A 20956-nucleotide genomic window follows, 5' to 3' on the forward strand; every position below is an offset into this window, starting at 1 on the left:
AGGACTGACTAACAACTGATGCAGATATATTCCTTTATTCTTCTACTGCTGCGCACAAAGCGTACAGTTTTCTATTTTCTATTGATTATTCTGTTTGGGCAACGTGTTTTGAGCTTTATGATGCATCCAAAGCCCAGAGTGACTACACACACGTGATGGATGCTTAACTCACACTAACTGTCCCCGTTCTGGAGCTGGGACGTCTCCCTGAGGCTCGGCTCCGGCTCGGCTCTGCTCTGGAACTGTGATGAAGAGCCGACTGAGAGCTGACCTGCGAGGGAGCGACAGAGACGTCGTAAGAGAAGCCATGAGACGAGATCAAAAATCAACAACCTGAAGCGAATACGTGATACAGAGCCTGAAACAATGATATTTCACATTATTCACTTGGTTTCAACTGTGGAAGAGACAGAGAAAGAGGGAGGTGGCGATGGATGACAGGGAGCGAGACAAACAACGAAACGAGAGAAGAATAAATCAAAACGGCATTATCGGCCTCAAATGCTGTTTGTCTTTGTTTTCTAATCGGCTTGTTCGTTCTCTGAGCCCAAACTGATGAAAAGTTGCAAATTAAAACAACAAGCGTGAGCCCCCCCCCCCAATTGTTTCACGACTAATCGCTTTGTAAAGACTTGTGCAGTCGTTCTTCCTCATACATATACACGTGCACTCACATCTAGCATCTAGCGATGAAGGAGCTGATGAGGAACATAAAGAATATCACAAACACAAAATGAAGTCTGGAAGCATGAGAATCAAAGGCGGTTAAAGGTCGTCGAAGACCCCGAGTGCACGGGTTGAATTCCCGTTGAAAGCATCACGTTAGGGTGTAGATGAATTAGGGGGATTAAGGATCCGGCTTCATTAACATAACATAACAGAGAGAGGTTCTGAATCCACATAAACACGTAGAACCAGGCCTAAACGGACCCTGTTCAGAGTGAGCAGCTGTAACATGCTAACGTTTAGTCCGCTTCACCTCGTGTCCTAGACGCTAACCTGAGCCAGACCTGCCTGTTAAGACCTGATCAGAATAAAAAGCCACTACTGGTAAAAGCATCACATAGAATTGTGGGTGACGACATGGCAGGTTGAGACCTCGTGAACGAGGGTAAAGCTACTTACATACTGTAATGTCCTCATCGCTGGGGCCCAGTATTGAGTTGCGTTCAATCCACTGTTCACACTTTAAAGCACATGTGACGTCCACTGACACAAACAAGCTCTGCTCCTCTTTATGAGGGAAGCTGCTAAAGCGAGGAGGTGCAGTGATACTAAAAAATGCCAAAGCCATTTGCATAAGGAAATAGAAGACTTAAAATGAGCACAAACACGCTAATTCAGCGATGAAATGAATTGAACGATCACTGCGGGAAGGGAAAGCTCTTAGCTGATGAATCCTAATGAAATCTGACTGATAGTAATTATGCTGATGTTGTTCTGTGGACCTTAACCTTTTACTAAAAAACTGAGAAGTCTGCAAATCCCCTCTTCCATTAACACCTGAGGGAGGAGAGAGGGATGATGCAGCGGAAGAAGAAAGGACAAACGGAAGAGAGGAGAGAAAGATTAAGGCTGGAACGGCTGGAAAAGAACAAATGAAGGGGGAGCAGGAAGAAGAGGAAGGGAAGCGATAAGAGGAGGAAGAGGAAGAGAGGAGAAAGGTTGAAGGTGGGAAAGAGAGGAGGAGGTTGTACACATCAGCACCTCGCCAATGGAAATGAGCAAGAGTGGCCTCTTTGCATTCATAGCCACTGTGGGGCTGGGCTCCAGCTAATACCTGGAGTGGAGGGGGAGCTGCGCTATCATGTCCTCAGATTGTCCATGAGGCTAATACGTGGAGCACCAACCTGTTCCGCTGCCTCGGCTTCCTGCTGAGAGCCGCTCTGCCCTCTCCTCCCGCTCTCCTCCGGCTTCGCCTGCCGACGCGCGCCCCCTCCTCGCCTCCCCCCCTCCCCTCTATCTGCTTCTCTCATCGCCGAGCAGTTAATTTTGGGATTAATACGCGTGGCGGTGGCGGCTGGCTCTTTTGAGGGATTTGTAGCGGAGCTGCAGACACTTATCTTGGTCATTACGGCGCCCATATTGGATTCAAGCGTTTTAGTATCTGCCAAACATTCGGCTGCGGAGGAGTCTATCGGGGCGACACGAGCCCGGGGATTAAGATAAGGAGGCCCCTCATTATGACTCCTCTGCTCCTGCAGCACGCCGACACTCGCAGCCACGGTGACTTCTCCTCTAGCGACATCACAGAGGAGGCGCAGGTCCTCACCCTGTTTCTCTTCCCCGGCGCCAGAGGACAGAGGAGGGGCACGGTTGCCGTCACCCGGGTTGAAGCCAGAGGCGTCTGCTGAAAGCGAGGAGGTGAAGCAGGAGCTGTGGCGCGGCTCCTGGAAGCAACTGGGAGCTCCCTGCGCTGTGTGACTGAACCCTCCAAGGTGCAGCTGAGCCTGGCTCCGATCCAAACCCTGGCCTCCATTCGCTCCTGGAGGAGGTGTATACGATGGACTGGCTGGGTCCAGCCGGATGCCCGGGTCCAGCCGGATGCCCGGGTCCAGCCGGACACCCAGGTCCAGCTGGACGCCCGGGTCCAGCGCAGGCAAACAGAACCTCCGTGGCTTCTTGGTCAGCACCATGCTGTAGCAGAGAGGCGGGCCCAGGTAAACCTCCTCAGTGCAGGCTGCAAACAGAGGCTCCTCGTCCCTGATGTCCGGGCTCGGAGGCAGGGATAGAGAGGTGCTAGCGCTATTAGCTTGGCTGTCAGCACGCTTCAGGTCCAAATCAGCAAAGTTGTTCTTGGAGTCAAGGTGAGCGGAGCAGCGTGGGGAGACGGGAGCGGAGCTGGAGCTGCACATCTTGCGAGCGCTGCTGGTAAACAGCTCGGGGCTCGGGCTCTCGAGGCCTTGTGCTGTCGGGATGCTGTAGGGAGCCGGAGAGGAGCTCTTGTCCTCCGAGCACTGACTGACCTCGCCACAGTCGCTGTCATGGGACGAGAGAGACAGGTAGGAGTAGAAGTCTCCCTTCCGCAAGTGAAGGGGCCGGTGGGAGTGTTCAAGGACCTGCGGAAGGAAGGAGAAGGTGAAAAAGATTTGCTATTTCTCGATGTTCGGCTGTTGCACACTACAAATTGCAAATCCTCAGATGTTCCTGGGATCTGCTGCTGTTGGTTGTTGTATAATGTGCATTTATTAACAGCACTTATAGCCAAACATTATCATCAGCCAGGCTTCTTTTGCATGTTAATATGTTTTTTTTTAATCAAACGACAACTGATTAGCTTTTACATTATTCACTAGAAAGTGAAGAAATGAGTAATTACATCCTGAGAGTTATGATCTGTGATGCGATTTATTGAATTACTACAACTCAGTGAACAAATTATCTGAGATAACTTTTGCTCTGTCCTCAACAGCATCGACGAGGTCGGACGTTACAGGAGATCTTTGCTTATGGTCTCATTTCTACTGTACCTTGTCTCTGATCTGTGCTAGAGAAGCGGGACCTGGTTCTGGCTCGGACCCGCTGGACTCCGCCTGCTTTGGTTTGCTCTTCAGCGCCACTGAGGTCAGGTCAATAATCTCCATGACAAAGTTGTGCACGTTGTGTTGGGAGGTGTCATGGCTGCGGCACGCGTGGCGTGGAGGGGGGGAGGGGAGGCGGCTGCAGCAGGACACGGAGCTGTGGCGTCTTTTGGGCGGCAGGGAGGTTTCCTTGTCCCTAAGCTCCCTCCTCGTCTCCTCCGTCACAAAGGAGGAGAACTTGAACTTTTCTTGGATGGTGATGGCCTTCCTTCCCCCGGCTGCAGCCCTGCTGTCGTGCACAGCATCGTGGGATCTGCAGTCCTCCACTGGTGAGAGGGCAGGCGGTGAGGGGGCCGAGGAGCTGTGGCAGGGCAGCTCTCCTCGGAGCTGCCCCACCAACGAGGAGGCGCATTGGGACTGAAAGGGACCTTCACAGGACGGCGACGAACAAAGCGGCTTTGCATCCTGGACCGATGCAAACGACTCCCTCATGGGATCTCCTTTCTTTGTGAACACACTCGACTCTTCCCGGAGGAACTCGTCATCCTCATCTTTTGTTTTTAAGCAGCTCTGGTCAACGTTTCCGTTCTCCATGTCGTCCACAAACTGGCTGATGTAGCTCCTCGTTGCGTTCCTCTTGTTCTCGGCCTCTTCCCCATGTTTTCGTTCACCTCCTCTCACTCTGTTGCTGTTCATGTTGGTTTCCATTACTTTTGAGTTGGAATGGTTCATGAAGCAGTGCTGCTCCTGGGTGGTGGTGGGAGGTGGCGTGAACGTGGAGGATGAATGGGTCCCACACTGCAGCTCATCCCAAAGGCCGGCTTCTGTTTTGGAGGAGGAGGAGGTTCGAGGGGATCGGATCCAGCTCTGCAGCTCCCGCTTCATGTAGTCCAGGCCCAGGACGTAAGAGCCCTCCAGCTCCTCATCATCGTCCTCATTTCCAGACGAGACGCCGCTGAGTCGCTCCTCTTCGCCATCGTCTCCCTCCTGAACGCCCAGCTCCTCCTCAGTCAGAGTCAGCGTGGAGGAGGACAGCAGGTCGCTGTCGTCCTCGTCCTCGTCTGTGCAGGACACATTGACCACCATGCTCAGGCTGGTGTCTGCGTCCTCCATCCCGTTGGCTTCTCGACGGATCCCGTGGCCACGTTTCCTAGAGGAGCTTAAATTGGCATTTGCAGCCGTGCTGACGTCCAGGAAGACACGCCGACGCTTTTTAAGCATCATCAAGTCTTCGGACCCCAGAGACGAGTCCTCGTTGCTGCTCAGCTCAGTCAGAGAGGCTGTTGCCGAGCTCTCATTGATCAGCGATGGGGGTCCTCTGCGTGAAGAGCCTGAGAGCAGAGACAGGGGCGAGTGCCGGCCGCCCAGAGACGGGGACGCTGGGAGCTGGCTCCGCGGCGGCGAGCTGCTCCGAAGCGTCATGTCAGAAACACTGCGAGTCATCTTGGTGGTCAGAGGACTCTGGATGTTCTCCAGGCGCTTGAGGAGGTCCAGGGTTCTTCTGCTCAGCTCCCCGGGGAACGGCTCCCCTGGCACCGTGCGACCCGTCTTCTCACTTGCTGCTTCAGCTCCGTCCCCCTCTCTGTGCTGCTCCAGTACCAGCTTCCCGCGGCTCATGGGGCTTCTTTTCCGGCCTCCGGCGCTGGAGCTCGGGTCCAGGTTACTCTCCAGAGAGGCGCTGCGGGTCAGCGTGTCTTTGGAGGGGAATAGCTCCACGCCCAGAGCCAGCAACGACTCCAGAGAGGAGCCCTGAGACAACACTGGACTGGACGCTCGGCGGCTGAGAGCAGGAGTCTCCAAAGCGCTAAAATGGCGGACTCTGGTCAACTCTGTGATGTCACAGTGAGGCACGAGCGGTCGTTCTAGCTCCAAGTCGGAGTCAGAGTCTGCAGGCGTCAATATGCCACGCCCATTGATCAGAACCTCCACAGCTTCACCTCCTCCCCTGCCGTGCCTTCGCTTTTTCTCCTCCTCTCGTCTTTCGCTTTCATCCCTCCTCCATCCCTTCTTCCTCCTGTTATCCTCCATCTTGTTTATTTGCCTGGGTTCGTCCTCCTCTGCTTCCTGGTTTTCAGAGTTGATGGTCGTCTCTGCATCTCCAGTATCGCTGACGATCCCGCTCTCACACTCTGAACGACGGCTGTCAGCTGATTGGCCACTTCCCCGGCCGCCCTCCGGTCCAGTCGTACCGGTTGGTACCGAAGCGCCAAGAAGGTCCGGCAGGGACTCAATGGAGGAGAATGAGGAGTCTTTACTCAGGCTTTTCAGGAGCAGCTGCTGTTTCCGTTTCGCTGCTGTGGTTTTGCGCAGTGATGAAGAGATGTATGGAAACTGTGGCTGTTTGTACAATTCAACATTATGGAGACTATACACCTGGTAGATGTGACTGCAGGGAGGGGGGAGGAGTTGGGGGACCGCACTGGGCTGACCCCCTGGTGAGGACCCTCCCCTCATCATATCAGGACGCTGACTAGCTGGGTCCACAGGCAAGTCTGGTTCTGTGGGGAGGTTGTGTGGAAGGTCCGGTTCTGATACTTGTTGTGGCTCTGCTTCTGTGATTGTCATATCCGTTTCATCCCACTCCCATGAGTCATCAGGAACTGGTGCCACTGGTTCAACTGGTGCAGCACTGATGTGGTGGAGATCGACTAGACCGGGTTCAAGAAAGTTCCCTGGAACCTGCAGAGGAAAAAAAGCAAAGTCAGGAAGAACAGGAAGCTGAGTTCAGATCAGAGTGAGGGCGACGTTGATGAAGCCGGCGTTGGCGAAAGGCGGAGCACCAACAGTTCCACTCTGAGGGAGGAGTTTAAACAGACGAGACACACGACACCGACTCTGACAGAACACGTGTGATCATTATAAAAGGAAAGAGTAAGATTACCCCCCCAAAAGCAATTGCTCATAAATCTCAACACAAATTATTCTGCTCTGGAACAAAGCGATGAATTATTCAGAAACGACTTCTGAGAGAAAGAGCATGAAGCTAAAAACCCTAAAGTAAATACGTAATCAAAAACCTTCAGAAAGCTCGGCTGTCTAAAAATATGCTTAGACACAGGAATTCTTTCCTTCCACAGACATAATTATACAAATTGCTCCGCGTCTCGTTAACAAGAGAGAGGGGTAATTCGTATTAGCCATTCATAGCCTATTAATCTAATAAACTAGTTGGCTCTGTGTGTGAGAGCGGGTGAGTATGTGTGGATGCGGCTCTGTGTAATGAATTTCTATTAGATTTGTGTTTATTCCCCTTGTGCTGATAAGGGACATGGGGATAATGACTGAACTGGGTTTTGCCACTGCAGACGCGTTCAAAAACACATTCGGTGCAGAGGGGAGAGGCCATCAATCAGACTAATCCAATCAAATCGACTATTTGATGACCCGCCAAAACCTTGGACAGAATTTATATCTGTAATTGATCTCATTTCTGTTACTTGCTTCTGAACTGAGCTGCGACAGTGAACGGAGCTGGTTCCTGTGGTCCGGTGGAGGCTCGGCCCACAGCGGCTCCAACCAAAGCCAGGAGAGCTGCCAGAGCGCTGCTGCCGCGCCCATTCATCCCAGTGACGCCAGCTTGTCCCTCTGATCTGCAGGTCCAGATCTGCTCCCACCTCTAGTTTCAGAAGCTTCAGTACCTTAGAATCCTCTGTTGTGACTGCTAAAGGAACCCGGGACACTGTGAACTTTAGTAGCTCATGGTGTTTGTGCGCCTGGTTTACGGGTGAAGACGGGTGAAACTTTTCCCATTAGCTCTGCTTTGACTGCTCCCATTTGTTAGCATAGCACCTGCTGGAAGGCCCAAGGAGAGCGGCGCTATCTGGGAGCGCCTGGGTGATTATTCATGTGGCCGCGCTCCTCCAGGAGCTGCTGCTGCACCAGTTGTCAAAGTGCTGTGGGAGCCCGGCGTCAGCGGCGCCATCCAAAACCGCCCGCACACATAAATCACCTCCACACAGACAGGCTGCTTTGAATGCAACTCAGACGCCCAATGGAAACCTCCATATGTTGCTCATAACACCGATCTACATAGATTTCGTAATCGTGATTTCCACGTACCACAGTCACCTTCCAGGTTTACTGTGTGAAGTGAACACCCTGCAGCTTTACTTTACTTGCTTCTTGAGGACCAGCACGCGCTCACAAGGCGCTGCCAGGTGGAATCCCGCTCCAGTCCAAGCGTGGATGCGGCTGGAAATCAGCTGCTGCCTTGCTCCTCTGCCTTCGCGCCACTGCTCCAAGCACCTCCTGCGCTAACGCTGCGTTAGCGTTAGCGTTAGCGTTAGCGTTAGCCTGGTTCGCCTTTCTTTCCCTCTCACATTTGCACGGTAACATTCAGGAACAACAACAGAGCGATATTGGGCAGGAAGCTTGAAGCTGTGGGGGAGGACGAGCAGAGCTGCTCCTTGGGAAGCTCTCACATACGAATGTGCTGCTCCGGTTCTTTATTCCTCTCCAGCTCCAGCAGTGAAATTACTCTCCAGCCAGGCAGCGAGGTCACAGCGTCTGCCCTCTGCTATTTGTCTTCTCCTCCTCTACAGTGTGTGTTTGTGTGTGAACAGTGCAGACGGACTCCCGTCCAGCAGTGAACTCAGCTTCCTCCCACTCTCAGGTTGTGGACGTTCCAAACTGGCCGTGCTGTGATGGACTGGGGTCCCGTCCGGGCTCCAGCATGCTCTCTACAGTTTAACTGGGACCTCCTTGTGTGTCTACACAACCGCACACGTCACTAACAGAGATCCACAACAGCTCCTGCCTTCTCGTCTCTCTCTGCTTCCTTTGGCTTCACTAGCACTGATATCTGCTTTAGCAGCGAGCAGCTCATAGCTTCCACATGGAGCCTGAGCTGCTTTGACAAGCGGCGCATTCTGATACACAAACTGTCAAAGTGCTAAAATCTGAAGTTTCTTTGTTTTTTTTTTCTTTGAAGATGGAAACTGAGTTCAGTGTTTCTCAGAGGCTCAGTTTGATTCGATCAGAGCTCAGTCACAGCAGATTCCTACAGGAGCCCTGGGTTCAGTGGACCTGCTCCTAGTGCACCCACTTCTCCTGGTGGGATCCACTGAGCCACCAGGCCTCAATATTTACCTGAACATCCAGATTATGAGTCCATTCATCTGCTTTAAGCTCCAGGACACACATATATGCAGATGGAAACTGTTTGCGTAGCTTAGTCAAGTTTCTGTTTAGAGAATGAAACTTGACAACATGGAGGAAAGAGCACACAGAGAACAGAAGCACGCGTGAAACCTCCGCGAGGGACGGAACGAGCAGCAGACGCTAATGTGCGAGATTTATTTGTGGCCGTATTAAACCTGAGGAACACAAAGAACCAGCGCCGTGTGTGTCGCGCTGCATGTCAGAGGTGCAGTGTTCTGCCGGTGCGTCGGCCGCCTGCAGCGCGGAGTGAAGGATGTAAAGCGTGAATGTCAGATCCCTCTAACCTGCTGATCTCCCAGCTCACGCTTCAGTCTGTTCTGCCACTGCAGCGCCTGCATCACGATCGCCTCCCACCTCCTCTCCAGGTTGATTGACAGCAGCTGCAGGGCCTCCCGGTGCTGCTCCGCCTCTGGGCCCACCTCCATCATGGGGCCCGACTGTCCCAGAAACAATGTTATCAGAATGATCAGGCCTGTTCGCTGCTGGGAGCTGGGTCCAGCAGAGAGCGTCCATCAGCACCAGGCATCAGCGTCCTCATACGTACCTGGCTGTGCTGCAGCAGCTTCTGGCAGAGCTTCAGCACGGAGGACACTCCTCTGCGTCTGGCTTGCACCTCTGAGCTCAGAGACTGGAGGAAGGTGAGGAGAGAAAAGGTCTGTTAGTAGTAAAGCGGATGTTAAGGTCTAAGCCTGTAGCTTGTTAGTAGTAACCTGAAAATTCACTCGACACACACTGAGATCCATCAGTTTATAACGGAGCCTTATATTTGTATGTTTGAAAGGAGTTAAACCATACTTTAAAAACAATAACAAACAGAAAATATATGAGTTATTATTTATCGAGTTCTCACAGTTCAGGCCATTCATAACGGGTCATTAGCATACAGTCAAACCCAGTGAGCAGATCCTGGATCAGCAGAACGAATGACAACAGCCAATATCCCTTCGGTGGACTCCCTCTCAGCTCAGAGGAGGAAATGCAAAGCAGGGAGCAGCAGGAACACCAGGATTGGCAGAGCCCATTATAAATCACTATATGCTGATGAGTCTCACACACAAAGGTCAGCGAGGGGGTGTGTGTTTGCATGTTTACTCATGCCGGCGTGTGTGTGTGTCACGGCGAATGGAGGGGACAGGAACCGAACACGTCCAAGCGCCAAACTATTTATGCTAATCCCAGCCGCTCGCTGAAAAGCACTTCCTTTACGTTTCCTTTACATTTTCCAATAAATATTAAACACTATTACAATGAAATGGGATTCTCTCGCACGCTCTCTCTCACACACACACACACACACACACACACACACACACACACACACACACACACACACACACACACACACACACACACACAAAGCAGCTCTTCCTCTGTCTTTCATCTCCTTTCTCTCGCTTCACTTTAACATTTCGGTGGCTCGCCTGGTTGTCTAAACAGGAGACGAGGATGCAGAATACAGCCGACAGGATCAAGAGGACAAGCCTGGCGCGCGTCTGCGTGCGCCTTTGTGGGGTTACGCTCAAATTTATTCCAAACAGGAGGTGTGTGTTAGGCTGAAGAAGGACGCTTCCAACAACAAAGCCACTGAGTGATATTCACTGAGCAGCAGAGAAGCAGCGGCAGCACTGGAGTGACCACGTCCGGAGGTCTGGGACCCACCGGAGATCTGAGCTGAGAGCACGCAGGAGCCTTTGTAATGAACTGCTCCACCACATGCAGCTTCTGGCCTCTGGAAGAACGACGCTCGACTGACCAGAAGCAACTCAACGCCCACAAAAACCTAACTTCACCAGTTCTGTGTTTTTTTAGAGAGAAACTAGAAGCTGAATCAGAATTAAAATGATTGTTTTGTCAAGTATAAGTGCAGCTGAGTTTAGTTTCAGATAGCAAAAGTATTTTCTGAGAGTTTCTTCTAGACAGAGACAATCCTAAGTCTCTATTGTTTCTGCACTGCTGGTTTTCATGCACTGATCCCCCGCTCCGCTCTCTCTCCCTCTGATTCTCTCTGGCCGGTCGAGCCTGGCTGGGCCTGTATTGACTCAGAGGGCTCTACAGACACAGTCGGACAAATATTTGCTGAAAAGCTTTTCTTCAAAATACATGGAAAGCTGAGGAGTGGCCACAGAGAAGGAGAAAGACATACAGGCATAGAGGGAGGGATGAGGAGGGAAGAAAGTCCAAAAAGGAGGGAGAGGAAAAGAGTCCGAAGATTAAAGTGACTCCAGAATAAACAGGGAGATCAGGAAAGATGGAAAGATAAAGAGACAATGAGCAGGAGACAGGAAACAAAAACCAGAAGGGAAAACTGGGAACCAAACTGAAGACTCGACGGTGAATCCTGGGATGGAGCGGCCCAGGTCCAGGTCCAAGGCCCAAGGCCCAGGCCCAGGTCCAGGCCCAAGGCCCAGGTCCAGGTCCAGGTCCAGGTCCAGGTTCAAGGCCCAAGGTCCAGGCCCAAGGCCCAGGCCCAGGGGTCCAGGCCCAGGCCCAGGTCCAGGTCCAGGTCCAGGTCCAGGTCCAGGTCCAGGTCCAAGGCCCAAGGCCCAGGTCCAAGGCCCAAGGCCCAAGGCCCAGGCCCAGGGGTCCAGGCCCAGGTCCAAGGCCCAGGCCCAGGGGTCCAGGCCCAGGTCCAAGGCCCAGGTCCAAGGCCCAAGGCCCAAGGCCCAGGTCCAGGTCCAAGGCCCAGGTCCAGGTCCAAGGCCCAGGTCCAGGGGTCCAGGGGTCCAGGGGTCCAGGCCCAGGTCCAGGTCCAAGGCCCAGGTCCAAGGCCCAGGTCCAGGGGTCCAGGCCCAGGCCCAGGTCTGCGGTACCACGTTCCACACTGAGCGTGACCTTTACAGATGAGGGACATGAGATCTGGGCCTGAGGATTCCGGCAGATCCACCCCGGCCCTGTGTGAACAGCTCTGCAGGTGTTCATCAGGTGTGTATAAACCTCACACATCTCCTCTGAATCCAACAACCAGCAGAACTCCTTCGTACCGAGGACAGTTTGACTAGTTGTTACAGTCAATAAAGAGGCTTAGCAGAACCCGAACAGGCTCCACGGACCGAACAAGAACCCAGACTTTTTCTGGACACGATGTTGCTTCTGTCTTTCTGTTCATCTCTTCCTCGCATTCAAGGTCAAACAACAGGAGACGCAAAAGAACAAGTGATGTCTTCATCCTCATCTGCATTTGTCCGTCTGTCACTCACCGTCGTCTTTCAGGAAGGGACCGACTCAGGATAAACAAAAAGAAGAGGCTCTGCTCTTCTTTACCTCTAATTCCCTCTTCACCCTCTCTCTCTTCACCTCCTTCTAGTCTCTCTCAGGCTCCATCTCTCCCACTTCATCCGCTCTATCTCTCTCATTCTTAAATCTCCCTCTCCTAAAAACAAAATCCTCTTAACTCTCCTCCACCTCCTCATCTCCACAATCTAATTACCGAGACCTGCCGTGAAGAGAGGGATGAAGGGAGGGAGGACGGCGCATAGAGGTGAGTGGAGGTTGTTAGAGTGGTTGCAATGTCTAAGTCTGTGAAGCGAGTGAGGCCCAGAGAAGCTGAACCAGGACCGACAACAGTCCGATACGGCGAGCTCAGTGGGACTGTAGAACCACTTCAGCACTTCACTGTGAGCAGCTTCTAATCAATAGACACACACTTGACAAGAGATCCAGTTTACAGCCTCTGAACGGATCTGAGGCCACGAACATTCATGAGAACGAAAAATGAAAAAGTGAGAACCAGAGTCAGAGAGGAACCCAAACAACCCACTGAGCAGCACCAGAACACGAGGAGAGGAAGAACCCTCCAGCAGAACCAGGCTCAGGCTCCACTGGTTGAGAGCAAAGCAAAAGGCAGAAGAACACGAAGCCTCTGCACACAAGCATCTACTCTGCAGCTGGAATGTTCCAGTTCCCCGTTCCAGCAAGGGAACGAGCCACTGACAGACCAGGGAAGAACCAGACAACAGAGGCTGCAGGAACCAGACAACAGAGGCTGCAGGAACCAGACAACAGCAGGAACCAGACAACAGAGGCTGCAGGAACCAGACAACAGCAGGAACCAGACAACAGAGGCTGCAGGAACCAGACAACGGAGGCTGCAGGAACCAGACAACAGAGGCTGCAGGAACCAGACAACAGCAAGAACCAGACAACAGAGGCTGCGGGAATCAGACAACATAGGCTGCAGGAACCAGACGGACAGAGGCTGCAGGAACCAGACAAGAGCAGGAACCAGGCAACAGAGGCTGCAGAACTAGACAAGAGCAGGAACCAGACAACAGAGGCTGCAGGAACCAGACAACAGAGGCTGCAGGAACCAGACGGACAAAGGCTGCAGGAACCAGACAAGAGCAGGAACCAGGCAACAGAGGCTGCAGAACTAGACAAGAGCAGGAACCAGACAACAGAGGCTGCAGGAACCAGACAACAGAGGCTGCAGGAACCAGACAACCGAGGCTGCAGGAACCAGACAACAGCAGGAACCAGACAACCGAGGCTGCAGGAACCAGACAACAGAGGCTGCAGGAACCAGACAACCGAGGCTGCAGGAACCAGACAACAGAGGCTGCAGGAACCAGACAACAGAGGCTGCAGGAACCAGACAACGGAGGCTGCAGGAACCAGACAACAGAGGCTGCAGGAACCAGACAACAGCAGGAACCAGACAACAGAGGCTGCAGGAACCAGACAACAGCAGGAACCAGACAACAGAGGCTGCAGGAACCAGACAACAGCAGGAACCAGACAACAGCAGGAACCAGACAACAGAGGCTGCAGGAACCAGACAACGGAGGCTGCAGGAACCAGACAACAGAGGCTGCAGGAACCAGACAACAGAGGCTGCAGGAACCAGACAACAGAGGCTGCAGAACTAGACAAGAGCAGGAACCAGACAACAGAGGCTGCAGGAACCAGACAACAGAGGCAGCAGGAGACTGGGAACAGAGAAAGAAGGAAGCAGCCAAAGGACCACAAGGACAAAGTGTAAAGTCAGAGGCAGAAATAAAGTGAGTTTGGGCTGCTTGCACGGTGACCCAGTGGATATTCCAATCAATTACCATTAATTAGAAATCTCTGATTAATTCTATTTGTTGATTAAGTCAATTAAAACCACAAGCACTCGTTATCACAAGACGAGCCTAATGAATTCCTGTCGACAATTTGTTCCCACACATATTCCCTGCGCTGCTGCTAATACCGCCTACAGCTCCCCAGCTCCATCTCTCCTTCTCCTCCTCCTTCCTGCAGCGTGGCTCTCTCTCTTTCTCCCTTTTATCCTCTCCTTTTGTGTCTGTTTTTCTTCTGCTTTTATACCTTCTCTCCGTCCAACTGCTTCAATAATACAGAAAAGTTTTGGTGGAGCACATCCTGCTGCAGAGGTTTGTTCAAGAGCACCTTCACCGGGTCCGAACAGACTCGTACCCGCGGTTTCCAGCCTGGACCGGAATGTTACCTGAAAGGACCCGGTTGTTCTGATCTGGATCGTCCTTGATAATTCCGTCTGTAACAGAGTGACGGTGCTTCCACGCTTTGATGATGTTCTGATTTCCTGAGAATGGGTCAAACCACATCACGGCGCTCGCAGTGACCCAGCATCCGTCTGGCTCCTGCTCTCTGCTTCTAACATTACAGCTGTTCGGTGTTAATGGGGTCTGAAAGTCAGCGGTTCGTTAAAGGCTTTTAGAGCAACTCCCTGAAAATGGAAGCAGACGGGAAGGGAAGTGTTTCTCCCACTCACTTCACCGCTGTGTTTATGGCATTTCAGGCACAACCTGCATTAAAATATCACTTCAGACAAAATGAGACTTCGACTCCAAGTGAGAAGGTTGTGCTTTTGTTTCAGGACTTCTAGGTGACTCATGGTAAAGGTCAGAGGTCAGTCGAGCCCCGCGAGCTTCATAATAGCGTAGCGACCCTACGAGGCTGTAACGCGGTACACACAGCATGCGATAGCGTAGCTGCTACCTCTGCATGGTCTAGACGCACCGCCTCCACCCTGCACTGACTGGACCGTATCCAGGAGTGAGGCTCCGGTCGGAGCGCAGGCCTCAGTTCAGACAAGCAGCCTCTGCCCCATAACACAGAATGCGTGTGACATCACCAGGTTGCACTGCTTATTGTAAGTTATTAGCCAAAGTCCTTCTGCCCACTGGCATTTTAAGGATGAAAGCTTTACTCTTAAAATATTCAGCAGCAGTAAACAAATGGAGGATATATGAAGTCTGTGCAAGTGAAAGCATTTACTGTTCCCACTAATGCAGCCGAGCGAAGACGTTAAAACGCTGCTATCAATAAAAGCCAATCTCCCCGTGTCTGCCTGCAGTCCCCCACGTATCCGTCTTTTCAGCTGCTCCTCATCCGTCTTCTTCTGTCCTCTACAGCTCCCTTCCTTCCCTTCCGTCCTCTTGCTCCTTCCCTTTACGACCGTCTCCTCTATCTCCATCTCTCTCCCAGCTCCTATCTTTTGTTTCATCTCTGTCTTTTCCTGCTGCTCTTGCAGATCAACAGGCTTCTCTCTATCACCCTGATGGAAAAAAGCTTGCTTCCAGGACACCGTAACGTGTGATGGAGCCATTTACTGTACTGTTCCATCCCACGGAGGCGGTGGTTCGGGTGGTGGAGCCGTACAGCCCAGGAGTTGCTAGTTGGACTCCCTGAACTCCACCCACATATAGTTAAAGCTCATTTTGTCTCTTTGAGTGCTTTAGTCACCAGGTGCATGAAAAAAATAAACTCAGCATCTCATCATTTTCACATTTTATTTTCAAATCAAAATGTTTCTTCATTCATTTCGTGGCCTTTCTTTACTTCCCATCATTCCTGGAGCTCTTGTCTTCTGCTGCTCTGCTCACATTTCTTTTCTTCCATCTCTATTCTGTGCTTTGAGTCTCTCTCAGTCTCCACTCCTTTAGCAGATGAAAGCGCAGAGTGTTTTCTTCTAATTCCGAGCAGATGAAGATGAAAGTCTGATCTGTTTGTTGTTGCTGTTACCGTGGAAACCCCTCACCTGTTTGCTCGCCTTCAACCCCTAACGAGCAACTCTTAACGAGAAAACACCTCTTCAAACCACCCAGGGGAGCACACAGCAAACACACCCAACCGAAACCCGGACACAGAGACGGAGGGAAGCACACACTGATGGGCAGAAGCACAAAACGTCCGTGGATGCAGCAGGTATCGATATCACAGACTCGCTGTCACCTTCTGTTAGCTGTGGGAGACGCTGATGCTTAAATCTTTGTGGGCCTGGATCCTAGTGAAGCTTCTGAAGACAGTTTACCAACTGTCAAAGTCTAAATGAACCTGGTCCTTTGGAGTAAAGTTAAGAGCTCGTCTCAAACCCAGAGCGATTAACTACTAAGAGCCAGTGTTGTAAGAACGGTAAGAAAGTAGTCATGTGATCACTTTAACTGCAGTAACCAGGAGGGTTTGACGTGTTCACTGTCACATCAGCAGGCGACAAACAGTAAAAAACCTCATGGGATGCCCTGGGACTGCTGGGAAAAAGTGCTCATTCAGTAAGAGAAGGTTACAGACATGAGGAAGAGGAGGAGGAGGGAGAGGAGGCGGAGGGGAGGCAGCGGAGATCAACCTTCAACCCTGCGTGTGTCAGTAACGAGTTCAAACAGGGAGCAGTGAAATACAGCAGGTACACGACGCCGCTTCACTGCAGATGAAATGTCACAGCATCCATCAGGGAAGACTGACGCCTGTGAATGTGGCTGTTAAAGATCCGCGTGCTGCAGATCCCTCCTGTCTTTCTGATCCCCCGTGTTTGCAGCGAGTCCTGTGCCTGGGTCCAGGGCTCAGTGTGTTCTGGGCTCCATTTACAACGCCGGCTAGTGCTCTGAACACAACAAACTCTGGCTGCGTGTTTGTGTGTGTGCACCCCGTGACCTTTGCCGACCCCTGTTGCTTTCTCATACAGCTGTACAGTAATAAGCTGCAGCGCAGAAATCGAAGCCATTTACGAGCCAAAAGCCAAAAACAGACAAATGATGGCTAAAATGGAGCCGACGTCTCTTCAAATGGAGCCGGCTCCTTCTCTCTTTCTCCACACAAATGACGCCTATCAATATTTCCAATCTTCATTTCTCCAGAAGCTCGGGGCCAGAAATCAATGGCTTCCCACTGAGAGCTGTGACAAGGATCCAAAGCACGAGGAGAGCCATTTGCTTTCTTCAGATAAAGCCTCTGGATGCAGCGTCATCGTCATCAAAGTGAGAAAACTCTGTGTGGCCACTTTATTAGGTACCCTGTTCAGACTGAATGCAATGCAGCAGCTGTGCTGTGTTTTACCAGGCTGTAGTTCTGTGTTTAGGCTGCTGTGTTACTGAGGTCACACTGGAGCTGCGTTTTGGCCCCATATATAAAATGAATGAGAAGCTGTGGACTCAGTAACAAACACAGAATCATCCCCTGTGGCCACAGAGAGTCCTCGCCGCGACCCTGACCCCAGCTCTGACTCATGGGACAGGACTCTGCTGCTGCAGGGGAGGATGCTACACGTGTAGCTGCAGAACCAGCGCCGTCCTATGTGAGCCCACATGCATCACTCTGTTTCTGCTTCATACTTTTATGCATTCACTTGTGTGTCTGCATCTGCATACTTCTGTGATACATACATAAATGTGAGAGCTTGTTTTTCTGCTTGTCAGTCACTCGGCGGGGCTAGGCTAATCAGCGCAGCTAGCTGTTCGCTGTGTGATGCAGGCTGATTAATATCCTGTTAGCGTCCCGTGGCTTTTAAGGCTAACTGCTGTTTCCTCTATACATCCATCCCCGCTTTCATCTGGCCTCATTAAGACGATGCATTACTATACTTAGCAACAACACATGCACAGCAAACATGTTTTTCTGAAGATGGGAAGAGTTGATTGGTCAAAGCTTTGTCACAAACCCGATAGCAGCAAAAGTTCCTGAGGTAAAAGTAAAGTTCTGCGAAAGGCACACGCTGAGAGCTGAGCTGTAGCAGTTCTGGGCCTAATGAAGGCTTCCTCTCTGGAACCAAACTTCCCAATCCCAGCACGCGGCTCTTCCTACCTTGAAGCTGTGGAGCTGCTCCGAGGCGTCTTTGTCTTGTCTGAGGCAGGAGTTGAAGATGAGCAGCTCGGTGTCTCGCAGCCATGCCTTCAGCTCTTTAATGCGAGCCTCCAGCTGCTCCAGCAGCGAGGAGGTCAGCGGGGAGAGCGCTGGGCGAGGGCTTTGCACCAGCAGCCCGTCCAGGCTCGCCGACCGGTTCTGCTGGGACGGGCCCACAGCCGAGCGCTCAGACAGGATGTTCTGGAGGAGAAGGGAGAAAGCAGAGTTGCTGTAGTGATGCTTCATCATGCAAAGCAGACGCAGCCATTTATCATATTCCCCAGAAAGGCAGATCAATAGAGGGGACGGTCGGTGTCAAGCTGCTGCAGACGTGAGACGTGAGCCGGCACTCAGCGCCGCTGCCACAGACCCAGTAATCACTGACTGACGTGGAGACGGGGCTGGCGGCTCCATGGGAGCGTGTTGGGCTGCACGACTGTGTGTGCAGGTCTACAGCCAGCTCTGCCCTGTGCCTCTGTCAAACCACCTCACACCCATCACCGCTGTCGCCTCCTCGGAGCAGAGCTCGTGCTGCAGGTCCTGTTTAATATTAGCAATGATGAAGTGCAGTTCTTCAAGTGGTTTATGAGCGTTTTCAGTTCAGTGTGTGAGAACACATTTTGTCCACACTCTGATCGTTTTGAACAAAGCTGCTAATGCTGGGAATTAGCCTGCTGTTGCTAATGCAGCCGTCATCACGCCGGCGCCTGTTGTTATTGTGTTAATGAGGTTGGTGCTGTTGTCGACGAACAAAGCTTCAAGAACGGAACGGGTGCTTTTGCAGGTGCAGACAGATCAGCTGCTAATTCGGAGCCTCTAACAGCTTGATATTCACACGAAACAAAACACTGTTTGGGCACAACACAAACGAGAGACTTGGATGAGGAGCGATTACTGCTTCAAACATGGTGTGTGTTTCTAAGTGACTTTTCATTCAGGTCAGTGGTAACTTTCCTGCTCTCACCGCACAAGGAGCTGCTGGAAGCTCAGCTGTGGTTCAGAATGAGGCAGTGATACAGATTCCCTCTTACTGGCTTTGATAGATGTCATTTTCCTGATCATTTCCCAAACAGTCGATTCTACAGAACCATGTGTTCACCACATCGTGTCCCATTCACGGTTCACACTGTACCGTTCCACAATCCACAGCATCACAAAGTTGGTATCTCGCAGTTCTTGCTTCGAGTTTAACAAGCGGATATAACAAGAGCAACTTTGAGCCCAGATCTGATTGTGAACGAGCCCTGCATGGGTCCCTGTGGCTCATTTGCATATGTATGTGTTTCTACAAAAGGCTTTAAATGGTTGGTATGGCAGCGACTCTCCCTCCCCAGTGGAAACACTACTTTGCTGAACTGTGGCAGGTAAAACCGGCCCATTAGACGGAGAAGAGGGCGATAATAGGACCCCCTGACCGGCTTGATGTGCAGTTAGCTTTGTGCTCAGAGGAGACAACGGCGATTATGAGTCTGTGGTTAGTTCAGCAGAGACAAACAGGAAGAAAGGGAAGAGGAGAGAGAGCGACGTCCACCGCTCATTTCTTCCTCAAAATATCATCCTTTCTCTTCTCGCTGCAGGAGGTTGTGGTGAACATGTTCACAACAAACAGCACACGTCATCGGCTGTCGTCCCATCATCTGTTTCACATCTCTAATCATTTTACCTGTTAAACCTTGTGTTGTGGGTGGTTTTGTTTTGCATCCTCTGACTGGTTTCCTCTTGAGTCCATGCTTCCACTGCATCTAAGAGGTTCTGGATGGGTCTGTTGTTACAATGCAGCCAAGAAATTTGTATTTGGTTTGAATTTTTTAGTGTAAGATTGAGAAGTGACTAACGATGACTCTAAAACCACAACGAAAACTGACAGGTAAGAAGAAGGCAGAAACAGAGACGTGGGAGTGAAAGGAGCAAATGGAGGAGACCGAAATGACAAGAAAGAGCCAATAGGAGTGATAACGAGGAGCAGAGCAAATGCAACACAGACGGAGTCCAGTCAATTAAGAGGCTCTGGCTCTGCTGCAGGTCTGAGCGCTGACGCCGCCTTTTAGAGGCTTGGTGGGAAAAGGACAAATACACAGATACACAGATCATTCATGAATTCATGCGCTCACGTGTCCGTTTCACAGACCCACTACAGCAGCCGTCACCACGACACCAGAGGTTCTGACCCGCAGAACCTCCCCCACTAATGACCTGCAGCAGCAGCTGAGGAGCTGCTGGCTGTGTTTTTCAGCTCAGTTCATCATGTTAGGACCTTTTCATCGGCTCAGGACACATTTGACCAACAGGTTCACAGATGAGTAGAAACACGCACTTGATGTCAGATTTCCTCTTTGCCTTCGTACAGACGCCCTGAACCAGCATCACACACGGCTCTGACCTTGAACAACTGCAAAACCACAAATTGGTGCCAAATTCCACAATAGAAAAGATGAGAGCTCATTTACAACCTCTTTATTTTCTTGGTCACTCAGCGTGTGTGTGTGTGTGTGTGTGTGTGTGTGTGTGTGTGTGTGTGTGTGTGTGTGTGTGTGTGTGCGCATGTGCGTCTGTGTGTGTGCGTGCGTCTGTGTGTGTGTGTGTGCGCGTGTGTGTGTGTGTGCGCATGTGTGTGTGTGTGTGTGTGTGTGTGTGCGTGCGTCTGTGTGTGTGTGTGTGCGTGCGTCTGTGTGTGTGTGCGTCTGTGTGTGTGTGTGCGTGCGTCTGTGTGTGTGTGTGTGTGTGTGTGCGTGCGTCTGTGTGTGTGTGTGTGTGCGCACGTGTGTGTGTGTGTGTGTGTGTGTGTGTGTGTGTGTGTGTGTGTGTGTGTGCGTGCGTCTGTGTGTGTGTGCGTGCGTGCGTCTGTGTGTGTGTGTGCGCGTGTGTGTGTGCGCATGTGTGTGTGTGTGTGCGTGCGTCTGTGTGTGTGTGTGTGCGTGCGTGCGTCTGTGTGTGTGTGTGTGCGTGCGTCTGTGTGTGTGTGCGTCTGTGTGTGTGTGTGCGTGCGTCTGTGTGTGTGTGTGTGTGTGTGTGTGCGTGCGTGCGTCTGTGTGTGTGTGTGTGCGCACGTGTGTGTGTGTGTGTGTGTGTGTGCGTGCGTCTGTGTGTGTGTGTGTGTGTGTGCGTGCGTCTGTGTGTGTGTGTGTGCGCACGTGTGTGTGTGTGTGTGTGTGTGTGTGTGTGTGTGTGTGTGTGTGTGCGTGCGTGCGTCTGTGTGTGTGTGC

At 51.7% G+C, this 20956-nt stretch overlaps 1 protein-coding gene across 2 annotated transcripts in view; it reads right to left on the reverse strand.

Moving 5' to 3' along the window:
- akap6 (A kinase (PRKA) anchor protein 6) overlaps positions 1-20956 on the reverse strand; it is an 87082-nt gene that overhangs the window by 3440 nt on the left and 62686 nt on the right. Inside the window, exons 17-22 of one of the 2 annotated variants that reach the window (XM_029137952.3) lie at positions 17715-17954; positions 9226-9309; positions 8966-9118; positions 3471-6200; positions 2273-3059; positions 173-271 (exon numbers count right to left, since the gene is read on the reverse strand). In XM_029137952.3, coding sequence (XP_028993785.1) covers positions 174-271; positions 2273-3059; positions 3471-6200; positions 8966-9118; positions 9226-9309; positions 17715-17954 — 4092 coding nt within the window. In that variant the 3' untranslated portion in view covers position 173. Of the gene's footprint in view, positions 1-172; positions 272-1850; positions 3060-3470; positions 6201-8965; positions 9119-9225; positions 9310-17714; positions 17955-20956 lie in introns of both variants that reach the window. The other variant, XM_029137950.3, reaches the window with a different exon arrangement.

Source organism: Betta splendens, chromosome 22 (genome assembly GCF_900634795.4).
Source record: "Betta splendens chromosome 22, fBetSpl5.4, whole genome shotgun sequence".
Lineage (NCBI taxonomy): Eukaryota > Metazoa > Chordata > Actinopteri > Anabantiformes > Osphronemidae > Betta > Betta splendens.